This window comes from Artemia sp. Qi Xiang Cuo, chromosome 21 (assembly GCF_049724085.1).
Source record: "Artemia sp. Qi Xiang Cuo chromosome 21, ASM4972408v1, whole genome shotgun sequence".
Classification (NCBI taxonomy): Eukaryota; Metazoa; Arthropoda; class Branchiopoda; order Anostraca; family Artemiidae; genus Artemia; species Artemia sp. Qi Xiang Cuo.
The window spans coordinates 28,820,430-28,840,173 of NC_142814.1; the positions used below are offsets into that span (position 1 = coordinate 28,820,430).

At 37.2% G+C, this 19,744-nt stretch overlaps 1 protein-coding gene across 1 annotated transcript in view; it reads left to right on the forward strand.

Moving 5' to 3' along the window:
• The window catches only part of LOC148939419 (uncharacterized), a 353,303-nt gene that overhangs the window by 208,488 nt on the left and 125,071 nt on the right, over nt 1-19,744 (forward strand). Inside the window, exons 6-7 of the mRNA XM_089106560.1 lie at nt 6,430-6,564; nt 7,274-7,444. Of these exons, the coding sequence (XP_088962686.1) occupies nt 6,430-6,564; nt 7,274-7,444 (306 nt within the window). The remainder of the gene's footprint in view (nt 1-6,429; nt 6,565-7,273; nt 7,445-19,744) is intronic.

The following is a 19,744-nucleotide window of genomic DNA, read 5'->3' on the forward strand; positions in this document are numbered from 1 at the left end:
TGAGCCACCCCCCTAAAAAATATTAAAGTTTTCATAAGTCACCTACATTGTTTAATATTTCACTAGCTAATTTTCAAAAGAAGGGCATAAGAATGTAGCCAATGAGCCCTGGAATCGTCACCATCTCCCTAAGAATATTAAAGTTTTCATAAGTCACCTAAGAACTAAAGCCAAGTTAAGTCACAAAATTTTCTTGACATCGCTAACCGCTTCCATAGATTGATACCAGTGATGTTATTCTAACATTTATGTCAAGTTGCCTAAGACTTATCATCCTCTCAGACTTACCTTAACTGGTACGCACTTTTAACTCTTTTATCCCCTTCATACAATCCAATTAAAAATATGAATAATATCGTGCTTTGTTTCACACCTATGAAAATGATATAACTTTTTATCATTATTAGATACCGCTAATAATACAATCACAATATAAACAATGTCCCAAGGTGGAATTGTGACAAAATATATAATGCTTACGTTGATTTCGACAACATCCTGTTGCATAAATTCAGGGTAAATTCACTGGAGGTCAAGTGATGTCACTCCCGGTCGGATTCAAAAGATGTGTGGTATTGTACTGGTCGTATTGTATCTCTCTGATTGTCCTAGAAATAGGCGTGTGATCTTATTCGCCCTGTTGTTCGCCCTGAAACAATAGATATTCCCAGAAATCAAGGAATGTCATTCTCGGTCGGATTCAAAGGGCTCGTGGTCTTGTACTGGTCGTATTTTAGCCCTCTGATTGGCCTAGAAAGAGGCTTGTGGTCTTGTCCCAGTCGGAGATGGACCCCCCTCCCTACTCTGATTATCTGATGAGAATCAAACTTGTGAAAACTAGACTTTAGAAAAAGAGAGACTAAGAATAGACGCATAGAAACTTGAATATTCTAGTCTGTACAGCCCGTTAAAGACTAGGTACAGTTAGGTTTCGAAAACGCAGGTTGCGAAAGTTACGTCAAGTATGTCACCACTAGATCTGGAAAAGCTTCGGTAGTTTTTGATGGATATGACAATGGCTCTTGGACGAAAGGTATGACTCACCAAGAGTAAACAGTGCCCAGTGGTAGAATTCACATGTACAACGAAGTTAACAAGAAAGAAGGAAGAGTTCTTGCAAAACTGCACAAACAAGCAGGGGATAATTCTAGCAATAGAAGAAAAATTGTCCTCAGCAGGTTGTTCGGTACAACATGCCTCTGCTGACGCGGATGTTCTGATTGCAACCACAGCCATTCATAGTGCAAGAACTCAGTTAACGTGTCTCATAGGCAACGACACTGACCTCCTTATCCTTTTCCTCTATCATGTCACTGCCACCCACAAAGGCCTGTATTTCATATCCGAGACGAAAGCTTCAAACGAACATAAGCTATAGAATATTTGCTCCATCAAAGAAAAACTAAGGGACATATGTGGTACAATTCTATTTCTGCACGCGTTCCTAGGCTGTGACACCACTTCGAGATTACGAGGAATGGCTAAATCTGTCGGACTGTCATTGTACCGGTAAGATCCGTCTTTCCGTGAGGCCGCTAAGGTCTTTTTGGACTCGAAGGCTACGAAAGACGAGCTCGTTGTAGCTGGTGAACAAGCTCTTTTAAGAATTTATGAAGGAAGGCCTGAAGAAACTCTCTTGTCCTTGAGACATCGTCTGTTCATGGCCAAGCTCGCTTCCTCTTCCGCATTTGTTTGCCCTGATAAAATGCCTCCCACACCCTCAGCCATGAAGTCCCATTCTTTTCGTGTGTATTTGCAGGTAATGGAATGGAAAAGCGAGGCTGCTGCGATGAAACCGGAGAACTGGGGATGGCGACTCTCTGCTGATAGTTACATCCCAGTAATGACGGAGAAGAAACCAACTCCCCAAAGTCTTCTTCAAATTATCCGCTGAAAATGTAAATCAGGTTACGATATGGCCAGATGCACTTGCTGTAAGAATTGCATACCCTACACACTTGCTTGCGGAGAGTGCATGGGAACAAGCTGTAATAACTCTGAACCAGCATGTCTAGAAGAAGAAGAATTTTAGTGTTTTGCAATAACGGGGGTTGTGCTCTTTTGTAGTGCTCATTAATGAAATGATGATTCTCAATATTATGTAGTCTAAAAATGATGATTATCAAAACTCTGATTTACATATAGACTTGTTAAAGTTTTGTTTTGCAACTGTAAAAGAAGCCGACAATAAGAATGATTTTTCAAGTTTCTATGCGTCTTTGCCTATAGTTTCCCTTTTTCTGCAGTCTGGTCTTCACACGGTTGATTCTCATCGGATACCCAGGTTTCCAACAATTAGCGAAGCAAAAAAGAGTGGGGTACTTCTCTGCTCCTTTAAATTGCCGTTCGAGATTTTCCTGTGTTGCTGTTTGAAGTATTTCAGGCTTCCATTGATCTGATCTTTCTAACACTTCGTAAGAGAAGCTATTTCCTTTATATTTGCGAATGAGTTTTAGCAGATTTTGGATATGTTGTTCAGCGATTTCTTATAAATATTTTAGTGTAAAAAAAACCTTCCTAAATGTCAAAACTGGAAAAAACTATTTTTTTGCTCCCTTCCACCCTCTTTAAGCAGCCCCAGAAGGTTTTCCCGGCGGGCGATTTTAGTGGATCTAGGGTATGTTGTTCAGCAATTTTTTCTGAACATTTCGGTGTAAAAATCCTTTTGTTGCAATTTTTCCCGCTAAAATCGTACTTTTACTGGACTATTGTTTGCGTCTTTAAAACTTATTTCCCAGTACCATGTAAAGAACCTTGCGTCACTGAGGTTGGGGGAATATGACGGTCCCAAGTCTGTTAAATGAGGTGGGTTGGGCTGTGGGTTTTCAAACCACACCCGGGACCCTGAGGGGCAACCCTCAGAGGAAAAACACCAGCAACTGAAACGCCTACAACAGCCTTGGATGGATCACCCCCCCCCCCAGATAACGACCCCTGCATGCCCCCGGCACCAATTTTTGACTGCGAAACAACAGCTAAAGATGGGTTTTTGGAATGTGAGAACGATGAACCAGATATCCAAGACAGAACAAGTTATCAAAGAGATGAGACAATACCTCACCGATATACTCGTTCTCACCGAAATAAGGTGGACGGGAAATGGATTAAAGAAATTTGATGATAGGTATGCAATGGCATTTAGCGGTCACCCTTCCGTCCACCACGCTGGTGTAGGAATTATGATGTCACCACTTGCACTCAAAGCAATGGCGAACTGGACACCAGTTAGCGAACGTATATTGACAGCTCGTTTCGTATCTAATTATACAAAAATGACCATCATCGTCTGCTATGCTCCGACGAACGAAGCTGATGATGAGGAAAAAGATGCTTTCTACAACATGCTACAATTGGTCACCAAAGACGTTCCCAGGCACGATATAATTTGTGTTGTTGGCGATCTAAATGCTAAAGTCGGTGCACATCGTCAGTACTCCCCTGAAGCTCTGGGCCCACATGGCATCGGAGACATGAATGAAAACGGTGCAGTCCTAATTGACTATGCCCTAAGCAACGACTTGGTGATAGGCGGCAGTATGTTCGAACATAAAATGATTCCCAAGTACTCGTGGGTGTCCCTCGACGAACGGACAAAAAACCAAATCGATCATTTCCTCATATCAAGGCGCTGGAGAAGTAGCCTGCTCGACGTGAGGGGCTTTCGAGGAACGGACGTGAATTCAGATCACATCTTGATGATAGCCGAAGTAAGAATTAAACTGAAAGCTCAGAAGCCGAAAACCGACGCCACAACACACAAACAGTTCGACACTGATAAGCTGAAAGATCGTGATATCCGCAGAAGCTTCTGCATATCACTACATATCAAATTTAAAGCGTTAAACCTGCTCGATGAAGCTGAAGGCTCTAGTGTTGAAAACATATGGACCTCAGTGAAAAGTGCATACCATGAATTCGCGAAGGCCAGTCTTGGCTTCAAGAAAAGAAAGAAAGAAAAATGGATATCGGATGACACCTGGAAATGTATCCGTAAACGCAAGGAGACCCGGACGCTTATCCTAAACACGTTGAGCCATGAACAAAAAGCCCAGTTACAGCTCTGTTACAAAGAAGTGGATAAGGCGGTTAAAAGAAGTGCAAGGAAAGACAAAAGAAAAGTTATCGAGGAAAAAGCAGCACTTGCAGAATAAGCTGCTAAGAAAGGAGACTCGAAAATGGTGTATCGACTAACGAATGAGATAGTCGGAAAGAAAACAATCTGAACATCCCTTCTAAAAGATGGAAATGAGGGCGTAATCTCGGACCCACTGGAATCTGACGAGAGATGGGCCTCGCATTTTGAGAAAGTCTTAAATAGACCGAGACCTGACGATCCAGAAGTAGTATCTGACAAACAGTTTTTACAAATTAACGTAAGTGCTGACCCCCCAAGCACTGAAGAAGTCACGACAGCTGTGAAAAAGCTGAAAAACGGACAGGCACCTGGAGTAGATGGGATCACGGCAGAGATACTGAAGGTGTCCCTTCGTGCCTGCATAACCGTTTGGACTGCTCTGCTAGTGGCCATCTGGAATAGTGAAAAAGCTCCAAAAGACTAGACCAAAGGTATACTAGTAAAACTCTTCAAGAAAGGCGATGCGCTAGTCTGTGACAACATGAGGGGCATCAACCTAACGTCTGTGCCTAGCAAAACACTAGCCACAGTCATACTAGAACGCCTAAGAACAGCCCTAGATTCACACCTCAGAGAAGAGCAACACGGGTTTCAACCTGGTAGGTCTTGCTCTGACCTTACTTTCATTCTAAGCCTGATGATGGAAGAGTCAAGAGAATGGAACAAAAAGAAGTACCTGCTCTACCGAGATACTTTATGGAAGATTCTAAATTATTACGGAGTACCTCATAAACTAGTCAAAATGATAATGACACTTTATGAAGATAGAGAATGCTGCGTTCGCACAGAAAATGGGGACACGCGTTTCTTCAAGATAATGTCTAGAGTCAAACAAGGTTGTGTACTATCCCTGTTCCTGTTTGTCATTGTAATGGACTATATTCTACTGCAGTCTTTAGGCTGTGGAGTGAAGATTAGCAGCCGGCAGATCTCGGATCTGGACTTCGCAGATGACGTTGTTCTTCTCGAAGAAGCGAAACAGCGACTGCAATGGCTACTCCACGCCATAGATGAAAGGCCGAGAAAGGGGGACTTCCGGTGAATGTCAGTAAGACAAAGAGCATGGCCACATCGGACACCCCGCTGATACTAAAAATGCAAAGGTAAAGCAATTGACCAGGTCAAAGAATTTAAGTATCTTAGGAGCTGGATTGAATATGATGGTGAAATAGCTAATGAAATTAAGAGGAGAATTGGACAGACGACATCGGTTTTTAATAATTTGAAACTAGTTTGGCGCAGTAGTAAATACTCTCTGCGCTTAAAGCTAAGACTCCTAAATAACAATTTGATGTCCATTCTCCTCTATGCTAGCGAATGCTGGAAATTAAACATTCAACTGGAGAAACATGTCCTAGCTTCTGAGAACATGTGCCTTAGAAGGATCCTGAACATATCGTGGCAGGAAAAGGTCACCAACATAGAAGTCCGTCGGCGAACCGGTCAGCCATTAGTTACTGACCTCTTGATGCGTAGGAGATGGACGTATCTTGGTCACGTCCTTCGTATGCCAGAGGATCGACTCCCAAAAACAATATGTGAGTGGTGCCCCGAGGGGAGGCGGAAAAGAGGTCGACAAAGACACACCCTACGACGGCAGTACAACCGGGACCTGAGAAGTGCGGAGCTGTCTCTTCAATCACGGTGGGAGGATATCACGGCTGCAGCTCAGTTCCGAGATGTCTGGCGAGGCTTCGTAGACGCCCTATGAGCCATTCCTGGCTCTGCAGGATCCAAGGTCTAAGGTAAGGACCTTGTTTCAGTAATTTTTCGCTTCTTTTCCATAAATCCGCAGAACGAAGTTCATCTTTACCAGTCATTGGGCGAAAAAAAGTCCTACTATTTAATACCATCTTTGTCGTTAACAATGTCGGGATTTTTTTGGGGAGGGAGGGTGAAAGAAACTTTATTTTTCCCAGAGGAAGGACAAAATAGTAGAAGAACCTCTTTTACCTCATATTTTGAAGTGTCTTTCTTAACATCTTCTAGTACTGACCTATTTTGAAAATTTATGAGCTTATGGGTGAAAGGATAATTATACAAGCTGGACACGCCAATGATAGTGGTCAATCAATCTGTGCCGGTACCAAAAACTGAAACCCCTAAGTACACTGGTTAATACCATAGACATATGCTTCAATTTGATTATTATTCAATTTTCATTGCCACTCACGTGACATGTGTCTTAAATGTAATGCTAAGTTAGAGACACTAATTGTGAGATTAAAGTTTCATTTCTATTTCCTTTCATATACATAAATTCCTTTACATTAAAATTTTAATTTCTTTTTCAGCTACTCGTTGGAATTTCATTTTCGAAGAAAACGTTCACATCAAAGAGAATTTTTAGAGCAGTGCCAAATATTGAATTACTTGTGTTTGGAAGAAGTTATATCTCGTTTGGCGAAAAAGTAGCCGGCAAAATTGAGGTAAAGCCAAAGTATATTTTTCCAAAAAAATAGCCAAAACGAGGGAAAAAAATTAACGCAACTCAGCCAGAATATACTCTGGAATGTCTAGGGTAACTTGCAGTATTTTATTTTTCCTGCTTAATTTTAGACAAAATGTCAACGTTAAAAGCACACAGAAAAATGTAGCACCCTAGTTACTTTTATTTTCCACCGTCAATGAAACACTACAGAAGTTTTAACTTGTTCTACTAACCCTACAGCTTCAATTCGTCAACACCCTACCAAGTCTCTCAACGGACCACATGAAAGAATGTTAAAATAAAGTATGAAATGCACGCATGGAGAGCACACATGTCCTCTTCACCTGAAGAAAACGAGATATTCATAAAAAACAATCGTGAAAACTTGTGTTTCGAGCTTAAATATAAGAAAAAGTAGCTTAAAGAAATTATAGTCAACACCTTATTCACGTCGTTTTGAAGTTTATTAATTGTGCTCTGGAGGGGAAATTAAAGATATATTTATTGCAAAAACATATCAAAATATAATTTCTCTGAAGGTTTATGTAGTACCTGTCATAAATTTACCGTATTGACTCGTATGCTAAGTTTAGATATGGTAATAATATCTCTCATTCTGCAAAAATTGCCTCAGGAAAATCATGCATCTAGAGAGTTTAATATAATAAAATATCCATCTCATTTGATGTTTCAATCTTCTTTTCCAGTCTATGGTAACTAACAAAAACGGGATAATTCACAACGCACCCTGGCCCCTGATTGTTAGAAATACTGCCCGGCAATGTACAAGGCGTATGATGAAAAAGGCTGCAAAACATAACCGTACCTTGTCTTGCCTGCGAGACGATGGTGCTCAAGCATGGAATGTTACTGTTGAGGTAAGGTATTAGCTTTTTAGACAATATACATTACTGCAAAAGACATTTTGTTATGCCTAAAAGAAAAGAGTGAGTTTAAGATTTTTATATTAAGACCTTCAATAGTTTTATAGGAGCAGTTTTTTTTTCAAGGACTTAAATGATAAGAAAATTGTAAGAACTGCGATGTGTAGCCGAATAATTCAGCTTAATTTGGTAAGGTAGTTTACATTTAGCTATGTTAGTTAGTCGTCGAGTAACATATACAAAAATATTTTTTCAGTTATGTCAGGTTTCCCCTACCTTCTTTAAAGGAAATATACCACAGCATAAGTAGCTAGTGAATAAACAGTAAATTAGAAATCATTCTCACTTTATAAATCTGTTCAAGAAATGTGAGGTATTCCCTCCTGTTTTGAGCATAAAAAAAATATTTTATGCTATGCATAGTTTATTTCATTTGCTGATAATTGCCAACAACTTATAAAACTAGCGTTATGTCTTTTTTCCTTCATATTTATTCAATCAGGAATGAAGATAGATAGATAAATTGTATTTGATACAAATATAAACAACACAAATAATTAAATAAAGCCAACAGGGAGCTAAACTCGAATGGGAGGCCAACAATTATTACAATGAGTTCAAATACACCAAAAATAAAGATAAGGAAGATAAACCAAAAAACATCACAACATATAGAAGGATAAGGACAAAGGAGGCTACCCCAGCACGGCACAATCTAAAAATAATACTAAGAAACAAATTATCAAGAAGAATCACCCCGTCATCAAAGGTTAATAATATATTCTACTAATCTAGTCTTTAAAAGTGATCGGCCATTGATATTATTAAATTTCCTATTTAATTTTAGCATATTTGCTATATAAGGGATTTGATATCTTATTGAAAATTTATCTCTATCACATTTAATCAAAGGAATTCTATACGCTCAAAAAGGAGCCGACGAAGAAGCGAGTGAGCGAATAGGGGTAACAAGAATTTGTGATTCATAAAAATAACTCCCCGGAGAATGAATATCATAATGCCAGAGCGATAATTGCAAATTCCTAAGTTGATTAAGGTTTAATATATGAAGAAATAAAAATAAAGTTTTTGTTTCAGAAAGATTTTGAAGTCGTGCTGGACGATGAAAGAAAGTACCAAGGATTCTTACGGCTTTATTTTGCAATGTCTGGAGGTGTTTAAAATGATTAGGAAATGCATTTAGGTAAATAATGGGACAATATCTAAGGTATGATTCTATTAAAGAATGATAAAGAATTTTAATAATTGAAAAAGGAAAAAACATACTTTAATCAAAGTAAACATCCTAAATTTTGGGCTAATTTTATACGGGGATGGTCAGAATGACTACGGAAACATAAAAGCTCATCAAGAATAATCCCCAAATATCTATATGTCTTAACCCGTCTACTTCTACACCCAGAAACAACTAACTTATCAATCCCAACCTTAGAAACTCGTTGCTTAGATCTCCCAAAAACCATAAATTCTGTCTTAGACAAATTGAGAACTAGACGATTACAAGAAAACCACTGGATAACTGAATTCATTTCAGACCCCAGGTTCTCGATCAAAAATGAAAGGGTTTTAGATTCAACAGATACCACTGTGTCATCTGCAAAAATAAGTTCTAGGCTATCCTTATAGGATAGACGGTTAGGGAGATCATTTATATATATCAAAATAGTAACGGTCCAAGTATAGACCCCTGGGGCACTCAAATATCATCCAGGGAGTTAGTCTTAGACAGATGGCCTCGTAGGTCTACCTGGAATCCGCGATTACGTAGATATGACTTTATTAAATCCAATGCCTTTCCACGAATCCCAGATTTATTCAGTTTTCCAAACAAAATGGAATGATTTAGAGTGTCAAATGCTTTTTTTATATCGTAGAAAATGCATGATACATAATTATTATTATTCAGTGAAGTGAATGAAGAGCTTGTCTTATATAAACATCAAGGCGTCCCATTTATTATTAATTGAAAATGGTTGGACTTTTTAATAAACAGGCGTTGATTTGGAAATTGGTCATTATCTGCAGGATTTAGCAATAGTCTGTGATTGATAATTGTTTATGAAGCCAATTTAATTTGTTCAGAAGCCCAATTGGTTAAGTCTTTAAAACAAACAGCTGTGGAAATTGAAAAGTAGATACATTGAGGATTTTGATTTTAACATATCATTCATTTGGTTAAAAAGATATGCAGGTTTTTCAGTTCTTTTGAATCTAACGGAACTCTTTAGTTTTCAAATTTTACTTTAGGGAAGATTTTGTCCAACAGAAAAGTTTATGAAATCATATTATCACTCCTGTATTTCAGCTATGTCTGCACAATGAAGGTAAAGCACTGTCTAGATTATTGGAAATTAGTAAGAAATGTAATTGTAAATAAAATTTTAATTGTTATTGATTATTTTGTGGCTGTGTGTTTTTTTTCAGGCTACGTATCGAAATATTAAAGTAATTGTAGTTTATATTCCCTACAAACAGCGATGGCTGTTGTACATTGACAGAGTGTCTTTTCTTAGTAGTGGAGGGGTTCCAGTTCTGGACGGGGCCTAGTAACCAGATCCAAATAGGCCCTAGCAACCGGAAGGTGTTATTGATTTTTGATCTATCGCGTACACTGGTTGTTACATAATAGTTAACTGTTTACTTATGCATAGCCCTAGTAAAAAGATCCTGTGAGGCATTAACAGATCTATTATCTACGCCTGATCTATTGATTTCTATTACTACAGGAGATTTTTTTCTTCGAGATTCCTTGTTTTCGAGACGTTTTCCCCTCAAAACGCTAATCAGGTGTAGAACCCCCCCCCCCCATATCTAAAAAACTGATCATGGTACTCCTTACTCCAGTGTCTGCTTATTTAGATGACAGGTTTTTTCGTGGGGCTTACACGAGACTATTTTCAAATTTATTTGAAAATTACGATGATCTTCAAATTTATTTTCATTGCTGCTAACACACGAAGGTTCCCCGTTATATGATCTTTTATTGATTTTCTGTGTTTGCAGCAAAGGGTTCCGTTATGTAATCATGTATTGATCTTCAAATATGTAACGAACACCTGATATTTTTCGATACTCAGTCATGTCTGTTCCCTTACCGGGTAGTGGTCCTGGGTAATTCTTTTGTCCCATTAGAGTATAAACTTTGCATGCAAGCGTAAAAATTCATCGGTCTAGCTTTCGAAATAAGTTGTGACAGAAGATTTTCTAAGAAGAAAATTATCCGAGCCTAATTACAGGTAAGATTCTTTGCACACTAAGACTAGAGGTTACCCCTCTCTCTTCTCCCAAAAAATATGGTGAGCATACTTAAAGTGGAGCTGATATAAAATTCCATATAAAATTAACAAGTAAAAACGTAACCCCTCCCGCCATTTCATAGCTCTGTGGGCTATATAATAACCACGTCAAATATGCTTTACTACCAAAATCACAGTAATGTAATGTCAGATGCAGCTGGTAAAATAATCTAGAGGTATTTAGCTTCAAGCTAAATTATCGCGCGCGTCAAAAGGTTCCACAGTCACCCTAGTATTACTGAATTGCGTAATTTGGGACCTATTCTGCATAGCAAATCTTACCCATTAATAGTTTTTGAATAAGGGTGTGTTTGGCATCTGCTATCGTGAACTAGATTAGTCGGTTTTTGACCAATTACATTTCGGCTTTTGACGGTTTTAATAACTAGCGTAAAATGCTCACATAAATGTAACTTATTTATGCAAGGGGTGGATAATATTTTTTTTTAATGCTAAATACAATTAGCTAAACAAGAGTCTTTTTGAGTATAATAATGAATTGTAGAGTAAGGTTATATACCGTAAACAAGAGGGGATATGCGCTCATTTTGTTGGTATATAAGTACTATATTTTTGGCTCTGCGTGGGATATTAGAAGTGAATGTAATGGGGAATCAGGAAGTTTGATGATGTGTTAAGGACGTGGGTGGCCCTGCGTTGACTATTAGAAGCGAATTTAGTTGAGAATTTGTTGAAACTATGATTTTTGACGGTAATTATTTGGAAAACTAAAACAGTTGTTCGAGTTAAATTTAAGAGGAACATAATGCATGTTGAAACCAAGACTTTGAGGGCATTTATTTGAAAAAATTAAACAGTTATTCGACTTAAATTTAAGGGGGACATAATACATATTGAAACTATGAATTTTGAGGGCAATTATTTGGAAAATTAAAAGGCTTATTCGCGTCAAATTTACTGGGAACATGTTTAAACTAGAGTCAAGTTATTGAGAACAAAAATTTATTCCTTATTTCAGTAAATGCCTAGCCAGGAAGGGGTTCCCCACCAAGAAGGCGAAGGTGAATGATAATATTGGCACTTCTGTGTTCCCTCGACAAAGCCGTGAACTCGCGGGGGCTTCACTGGCAACACTACAAGTTGAGGATGTGACCACTTCACCACCATCATTGCAAGGCGAGAATACACCCACTTCTGCGCCCCCCAGACCCATGGCTAAGATGCTGGGCCTTCATTACCCATCACGCACGGTAAAATTGCGCAGAGGGTGAATCCTACCGTAAGAAAAAATTATGCCTACGAATTATGCCTACAAAAAAGTCTTTTTTTTATATGTTTCAAGCAAGGTGGAGTGCCAAAATAGTGGGATATCGGAAGAACTATTGTTGGCTGCCTTTGAGAGGGGGTTAGAGGGCGTTGCCCATCCTATAGTGATAGGTTTTTCATCACAATGAAAATAATACATTCCTTTTTCGGTTAAATATACCAGTTCAAGAGAAAAATGGATGTTAATATTTTCGTCAACTCAAGGGCGAGAGCTTTGTGCCTCAGATTAATATTATTCTTTTTAAAGGATGAAATCATATGTGTTTCAAGGGAAAATAAATTGTATTTCTTTTTATAAGTTTCCAAAAATGATTTTGGTTGGATTGGCCAATTATTGAACGAATTCTTTGGCGAAGAACCAACGCAAATAGACAGGGCTGACCAATTTTTGAAAAATTTCCTTGGCAAAGGAGTGACTACCCTGCAAATGGATACATATATATGCATCCATTTCCATCCATGCAAATGGATGATATCATATGTGTTTCAATGGAAAATAAATGTTATTCTTTTTTACAGGTTTCCGAAAATGATTTTCGTTGGATTGGCCAATTATTGAACGATTTCTTTGGCGAAGAAATGGACAGGGTGGACCAATTTTTGAAAGATTTCCTTGGTGAAGGAGAGACTACCCTGCAAATGGACACATATATATGTATCCATTTACATCCATGCAAATGGATGAAATCATATATGTTTCAAGGGAAAATAAATTTTATTCTTTTTTACAAGTTTCCGAAAATGATTTTGGTTGGATTGGCCAATTATTGAACGATCTCTTTGGCGAAGAACCAACGCAAATGGACAGGGCTGACCAATTTCTGAAAGATTTCCTTGGTGAAGGAGCGACTACCCTGAAAATGGACCCCCCCATAAGTACAATTATTTAAGACTCATAACAAAATTTCAAAAGAGAGTAAAACCTTATTCAATGCTATTGTGAAGAGGTTTGTCCTCAAAAATAGAGATACAGATTTTTTTTTGGATTAATAAATGGATACTCCTGGAAGAGGGGAAGGGTCTCTTCTTGTCCTATTAAATAGAGCTATAGGTTTTTTAGGCTAATACGTGGATAGTTCTTGGAGGGGGTTGCTTCTTAAAAATAGAGCTATAGGCTATGTTTTCAGCTTAATAAGTCGATAGTGCCGGGAGTGGGAAGTTGTTTCCCCTGGCCCTAAAAAATAGAGCTATCGGTTTTGTTTTCGGGCTAATAAGTGGATAATTCTCGGAGGGGCTTTGACCCTCAAAAAGTTGCAAACTAATTATATATTCCTTTACTTAAAGGTTAAAATTGTAACTTTTTCAAAGTGAAAATAAGTTGTTATTATTTTTTAGGCTCAGCTCGCGACATTATCACCACCACCAGTGCAAAGGACCTACAACAATGGCATGAAGACTCTTGTCCTGTCATTTCCACCAGTATTCTGTGACAGTCTCTATGTCAGTAAGGGCACCAAGGAAAATGAACAGGCGGGGTAAATTTATTTTGTGAGGGGGTGAACCCAGATAGTTTAGGTTCCCCAACTTTGATCTAGATGCATTTGTAGCAAATCCCGGCATTGACGCCGAATTTTTAGATCTTGTGCTTGAGCAAGTTCCACCCAGCAACGTTGAGAGGCTACTAGACGATTAGGAGGGAGTAGGACAATGTGGAAGCGGCTCACCCCCTATATTGCTTGATTTTTATCTGTGTAATTCCGCTTTTTGCAATGTTTATATCCTTAGGGCTGAATTTGGCGACCCATTCAACACCCTTAAAGCTGGTAGTATCTATTCGGATCCAATAAACATATTGCACTCATATGTAGGCAAGATTCGAGCCCTTCTTTAAAGACAAATTAGGGAGGCAGGGAGGGGGGAAGAATAGCAGTAAAGCATCCTCCGCACGATTTTTTATTTATTTAAATGAAAAGTCTGGGTGAAGTGTACCCGCATTATATGCAAATGGAAATACAAAAACTTCATTCAGATTCACATAATTTAGAGGATGTCTTTTTCACAGTGGGAGGGTAGCATTTTAAATGAAATAGATATTTATAATGAAAAATAGAGTGGTTAAGTGGTTTTATTTATTGAAATTTAAGATGTAAATGTAACCAAATTTAAAAATGGATTTGTTTTAAGAGGTGGTAGGGGAAGGGGGTTGTACATTATAATGCAGATTTGAGGGGTTGTAAAGGTGTACAACACTTTTTTTTTCAATACGGTCCTAGAGTGCTTCAAGTATGCGATCCTTGTCGTAGGCCATAAACCCCTACAAAATGGCATCAGTAAGACACTTTTGGACAATTTGGCGGTTAATGGAGGTGGGGAGGGGGCACAGTTTTCTAAATTAGATTTTAACTTTTTAAAGGGGCAATATCCTTTTACACTTAAAGCAATATATATTTTTGACAGGACTAATGAACATTTAAAGATTGGTGTTTCAATTTTGCAGTACGATACAGAATTTGAAGAGGGGGACTACTAGGATGCGAATACACGATTATGCACTACTATTTTCATTTTTTGATTTCGTGGATATAATTGCAGTGAATTCTCAGCATTTATATAAACAATCCTCGATTGAATGACTATATAGTAGAAAATATCCTTTCCTATATGTATAATATTGGTTTTAGTGCCCTAAGAATAAATTGTTTTAAGAATGTTTGTGAATTTGTTTATTAATAAAATATATATGTACAATAAAGGTCTTTGTCTTCGTGTTTTAGATTTCTTTTTCCACGTGTAGGTGATCATCGACAAAGATAAGAAGCGGTATCTCATTCAACTTGGTCAGATCTTGTTTGGGCTTCAACTTGTTCTGATCTTGGCATGCAAATTCAGGGTCGCATTTTCTACAATATAATTAAACTTCACTTTTACTATATCTCTTGGTAAAGTCAATGATACTATTCTGGTTCATATTATAAAATTCACATGTTTCAATTTAATTATTTGAAGTAATGTCACACACGACATCCCCATATGAAGAATCAATTTCTGTAACAGCCACAGAGAATTCAGTAGGTTTATAATCATAATAGCCATTGTCTTCACAGCAATGCCGTAAAAACCAGACTTTCTTATTATTCCAGCAATTGAAGCATAGACCAGGTTGTTCCTCCCAAAACAATTTAAAACCAAGACAATACCAGTCTCCTAAAAATAAACTGAAATCACGTTTAGCATTTTTTCCAATCATGTCAAGGTAAGTATTTTCCCATTGATCACATTTATCATAGTGACGATTGAAGCATAGAAAACCTCTAGTCTGAGAGTCACAAACATCTCCCAAGCAGGAATTACTGTCTTTAATTTGCACTGTATATCCTCTATGCAATTTACATGGATTACGTAATCTACACTTTTCGTCATATTCATCCATAATAGTGCAGCTCTCCCAGAGCATCCAGTTACACAATGAATACAAACATAGTGGACATGTGTAGAGCATTTTATACTGTTGACTGTCTCACTTCCAAAAAGAAACTGACTTGCGAACGATAAAAGGAATGTTCTTTTTATTTCTAGAGAAATTGGAAGAGTAATCGAGTGAAGTCACAAAACCTGTTTGGTCGAAATTTTTCGACTTCTTTGTTGTTGCAACTCATTAAAAAAATGACTGTATTAAAAGAATTTCGAGATAGTGTTGAAAAGCAAATCCACAATACAATTTTGTTTTGTTTCGATTAGTATGTCAATAAATTGAGTTAATGCATTTGGCCCGCTACGTATAAGCCACATACAATAATCAAAAGATGGAGACGTGTCTTTCATTGTATCGTTAAGCATACTTTGCGAGAATATTTTCCTTTGCACTGATAATTCTTGAAAATGATCATTTAGATTCAAACATTTTTCCAAAGTCAAAAGATTCCGCATGATTTTTTTCTCAAATCCATCTATCTTTTAATCCTGACACTCTCACTGGTGATTATAGACTAACAAAGCCAAAAAATGAAGATTATTTCTATCTCGAGTACTCTCTCGTTGCCTATTGGTTCCCTATAGAGATGACCGGTAACCATCTAAAGTATCAAACAAGAAAAATATTTTCAATTTTGAAACAGTTTTATTTTCAAAAATCGAATAGTAATGATGTCACTCCTTTTTCACATTCCAAAAAGAAACTGACTTGCGAACGATAAAAGGAATGTTCTTTTTATTTCTAGAGAAATTGGAAGAGTAATCGAGTGAAATCACAAAACCTGTTTGGTTGAAATTTTTCGACTTCTTTGTTGTTGCAACTCAATAAAAAAAATGACTGTATTAAAAGAATTTCTAGATAGTGTTCAAAAGAAAATTCACAATATAATTTTGTTTTCTTCCGATTAGTATGTCAATAAATTCAGTGAATGCATTTTGTCCGCGACGTATAAGTCACATACAATAATCCAAAGATGGAGACGTGTCTTTCATTGTATCGTTAAGCATACTTTGCGAGAATATTTTCCTTTGCACTGATAATTCTTCAAAAGGATAATTTAGATTCAAACATTTTTCCAAAGTCAAAAGATTCCGCATGATTTTTTTCTCAAATCCATCTATCTTTTAATCCTGACACTCTCACTGGTGATTATAAACTAAACTAACAAAGCCAAAGAATGAAGATTATTTTTACCTCGAGTACCCTCTTGTCGCCTATTGGTTCCCTATAGAGATGACCGGTAACCATCTAAAGTATCAAACAAGAAAAATATTTTCAATTTTGAAACATTTTTATTTTAAAAAATTGAATAGTAATGATGTCACTCCTTTTTCACATACTGAATCAAATCGTTGCCTTCAATATATTCCACAGATGATATTAATCCATCTTGTAGTATCTATATATGCATTATATTCATTTTTGTTGCAAAACATAATTGTTCTTCCCACTTAAATTTGCTCAATGGTATCAAATATCTAGCAAACCTCTCATTCCATTCAAGGGTTACCCGAAAACCCCTTGTAATTTCAACTGCAACATTGGGTACTCTTGATTTCATTTCACCGCTGCTAGCACCTTCAACTTCCAACAAAGTATAGGTATCCATTACTAAAAAATACGCTAAGAACAAAAATCAATATTCATGATGTTGACACTCTGAACTCTTTTCCAATACTGAGGTAAGTACACCAAATATTGCGTAAGCTCTAACAAAACAAGTGTCGTGGATACGCAAAATTACGTCATCCTCAATAAAGTTGCTTAGGTAAACAATAACATCTCCTATAGTATTACGTAACATTCAGGTTTACATAATAGATCAATGACCAATAATACATGATGGTTGCTAGGGTCTGCTAGGATCTGGTTGCTAGGGCTTAGCTGGAACTTGAACCCCTCCACAACTTTTCTTATGTAATCTCTTGTTTCATTATAATAATCCTGATAAACTTCGCGAAAAAATTTGGCTGCATTTTTTTTTCTTTTTCGTTTTGAATGACAAAAATAAGTATAGACTCATCGGTCTGGGAAATCTCCTCCAATTGCCTAACCTTTGTACCCCTGCCCGTATCTCAATATCAATAGATTGTTTCCTGTAGCTCCTTAAATATTTAATATAAATTAATTTCTATTTTAAACTTACCCCCCCCCTCCTTCGAAATACATGTATGTGTATATGCCTGATTAAACTTCCCACATAAACCTGCTCCGCAAATAGGTAATTAACGAATAATTTTTGCTACATAATTGCCCATAATTAGAGATAGTATTTCCAATTTCGTTGTCCAATCATGGGTAGCACTAGTGTTTTTTTAACTATTGTATCGTTTAATTTCTTCCGTTTCTTCTTACTGTCATGTCTTCACGTTATTTAACTGTTATCCAAGGTTTTTCAACAATATGAATGTTATGCTTGATGAGGATTCCAATGCAAACTGTATGATCTAAGGAAATCGTAGACGTAAAATTTGATTACTTCGCCATATGGTGCATGCTGAAAAACCATTTTTGGCGTAAACTTTATATACCTTGGCCGTGCAAAAGTTTTAAATTTTTTATAATTGCATTCATTGGCGCCCATAAGCTGGATTTTAGGGGGGGGCTTAGCTAGTCAAATCGACAATTCTAATGCTGTATAATAGAAACCTCACAACAAAAATATAAAATATAAGGCAGCATCATTCAACCAGGGGAGGGGGGATGGAGCCTCCCTCTGCCCCCTCTCTCTTCCATATGAGCGCCCATGATTGCATTAGCAACAAAAAATTCTTTAATATCTATAAATAATAGATCCTTTGAACATAACAATTTGGCTGAATTTGCCCGATTTACCATCTCGCTCCCAAATTTGAATCTTTTTGGGCGAGGCTTTAGCTTGGATTTTATGTAGTGTGTCTTTTGCAACTTTTCCTTGAAAGGTGTTTCATCTACTGCATGGGTTCTTCAGTGCCGTTGTAATTAGTATAGGTCTCTGAGAACGCTTGAAGTTGTGGTTTGGCTTTGTTGAATTTGTCATTATCTCTTTGGCCATCTTCTCTGTCGACAAAACGCAAAGATATTAGTATCTAAAGGGTTTATTTCACATTTAAAATTTGTATATGATGCAAATCCAAATAGATTCATTGTTACTACTGCTATTACTACTACTATTACTGAATATTTACTGCAGCACGAAGCCGCCTGAGGCCAATACAGCTGTTCACACTTGTTCTCCATCCCAATCTATTTAAAGCTTCCCTCTTTACCCTCTTTTGACCCTAGAGGGACTGTGGAAAAGGATGATCTTTGGCAATCTGTCATCCTTCATCGTCAAAGCGTGTCCTAGGCATACCAACCATTACAGCCATCGAACCAATCCAGCCCTTAAAATTGGATAGAATCGTTTGTTTTCTATAGCTTACTGTTCGAAATACTGTCGGTTAAACGGGTACCCAAAACGCATGTGTAGGGAATTGTTTTTTCAACTGTGAAAGAACGCCTTAGGCCTTGGCTATTCTACTTTTAACATCCTCAGTGCATCCACCATCTTTACTCATAATATTACCCACGGAAAGGGAAGATGTCCAGTTGATCAATGTTTTCGTAACGCAATATTATCATGTCAACTTTATTTATTCCTAGTCCAGGCGCCTTAGTGTCCTTATCATTAATTTTCAAACTTATTTTTACACCATGAACTCTTAAAAACCCTCAAACATCATTTATGTTCCTAAAATATTTAACTAGGACACACAAATCATCTGCATAACCTTAGTATAGGAGAGTTTTATCTTTTCAATCGATTCCATGTTTTCCCATATCTCCTTCCTATTTATGATTCATAGACGCTAAAGTAAAACCTTCCTTCATTTCATTTTAATTTTGATTTGTCTTCTATACACAGTTTTGTTGTGCAACGTTATTGTTTGCAATTTAATGTGATTCTTTATTTGCTTCTTATCGTCCAACATTACCTTAGGCATTCTCCCGTGCCTTTGTTTTAGCTATTTGGATTAATTCATCACCTTATATAATTTCGCATGGCATCTTTGACGTCTTTCACTCCTTCCTGCTTATCCTTCACACACACTAAAATAACACGTTCCTTCATTACATTAGAATTTTTATGTGTCTTCTAACCGCAAGTTTCGCTGTGCCACATTTTCTTTTACAATTTAATGTGATTCTCGCTGTCGCTTTTTCCATACTTTTTGGTTTAACTGCTCAGAATCATTCGCCATCTTTTGTAATTTTGCTTGCCTCATAGATACAAAAAATGATGATATAATGATGAGT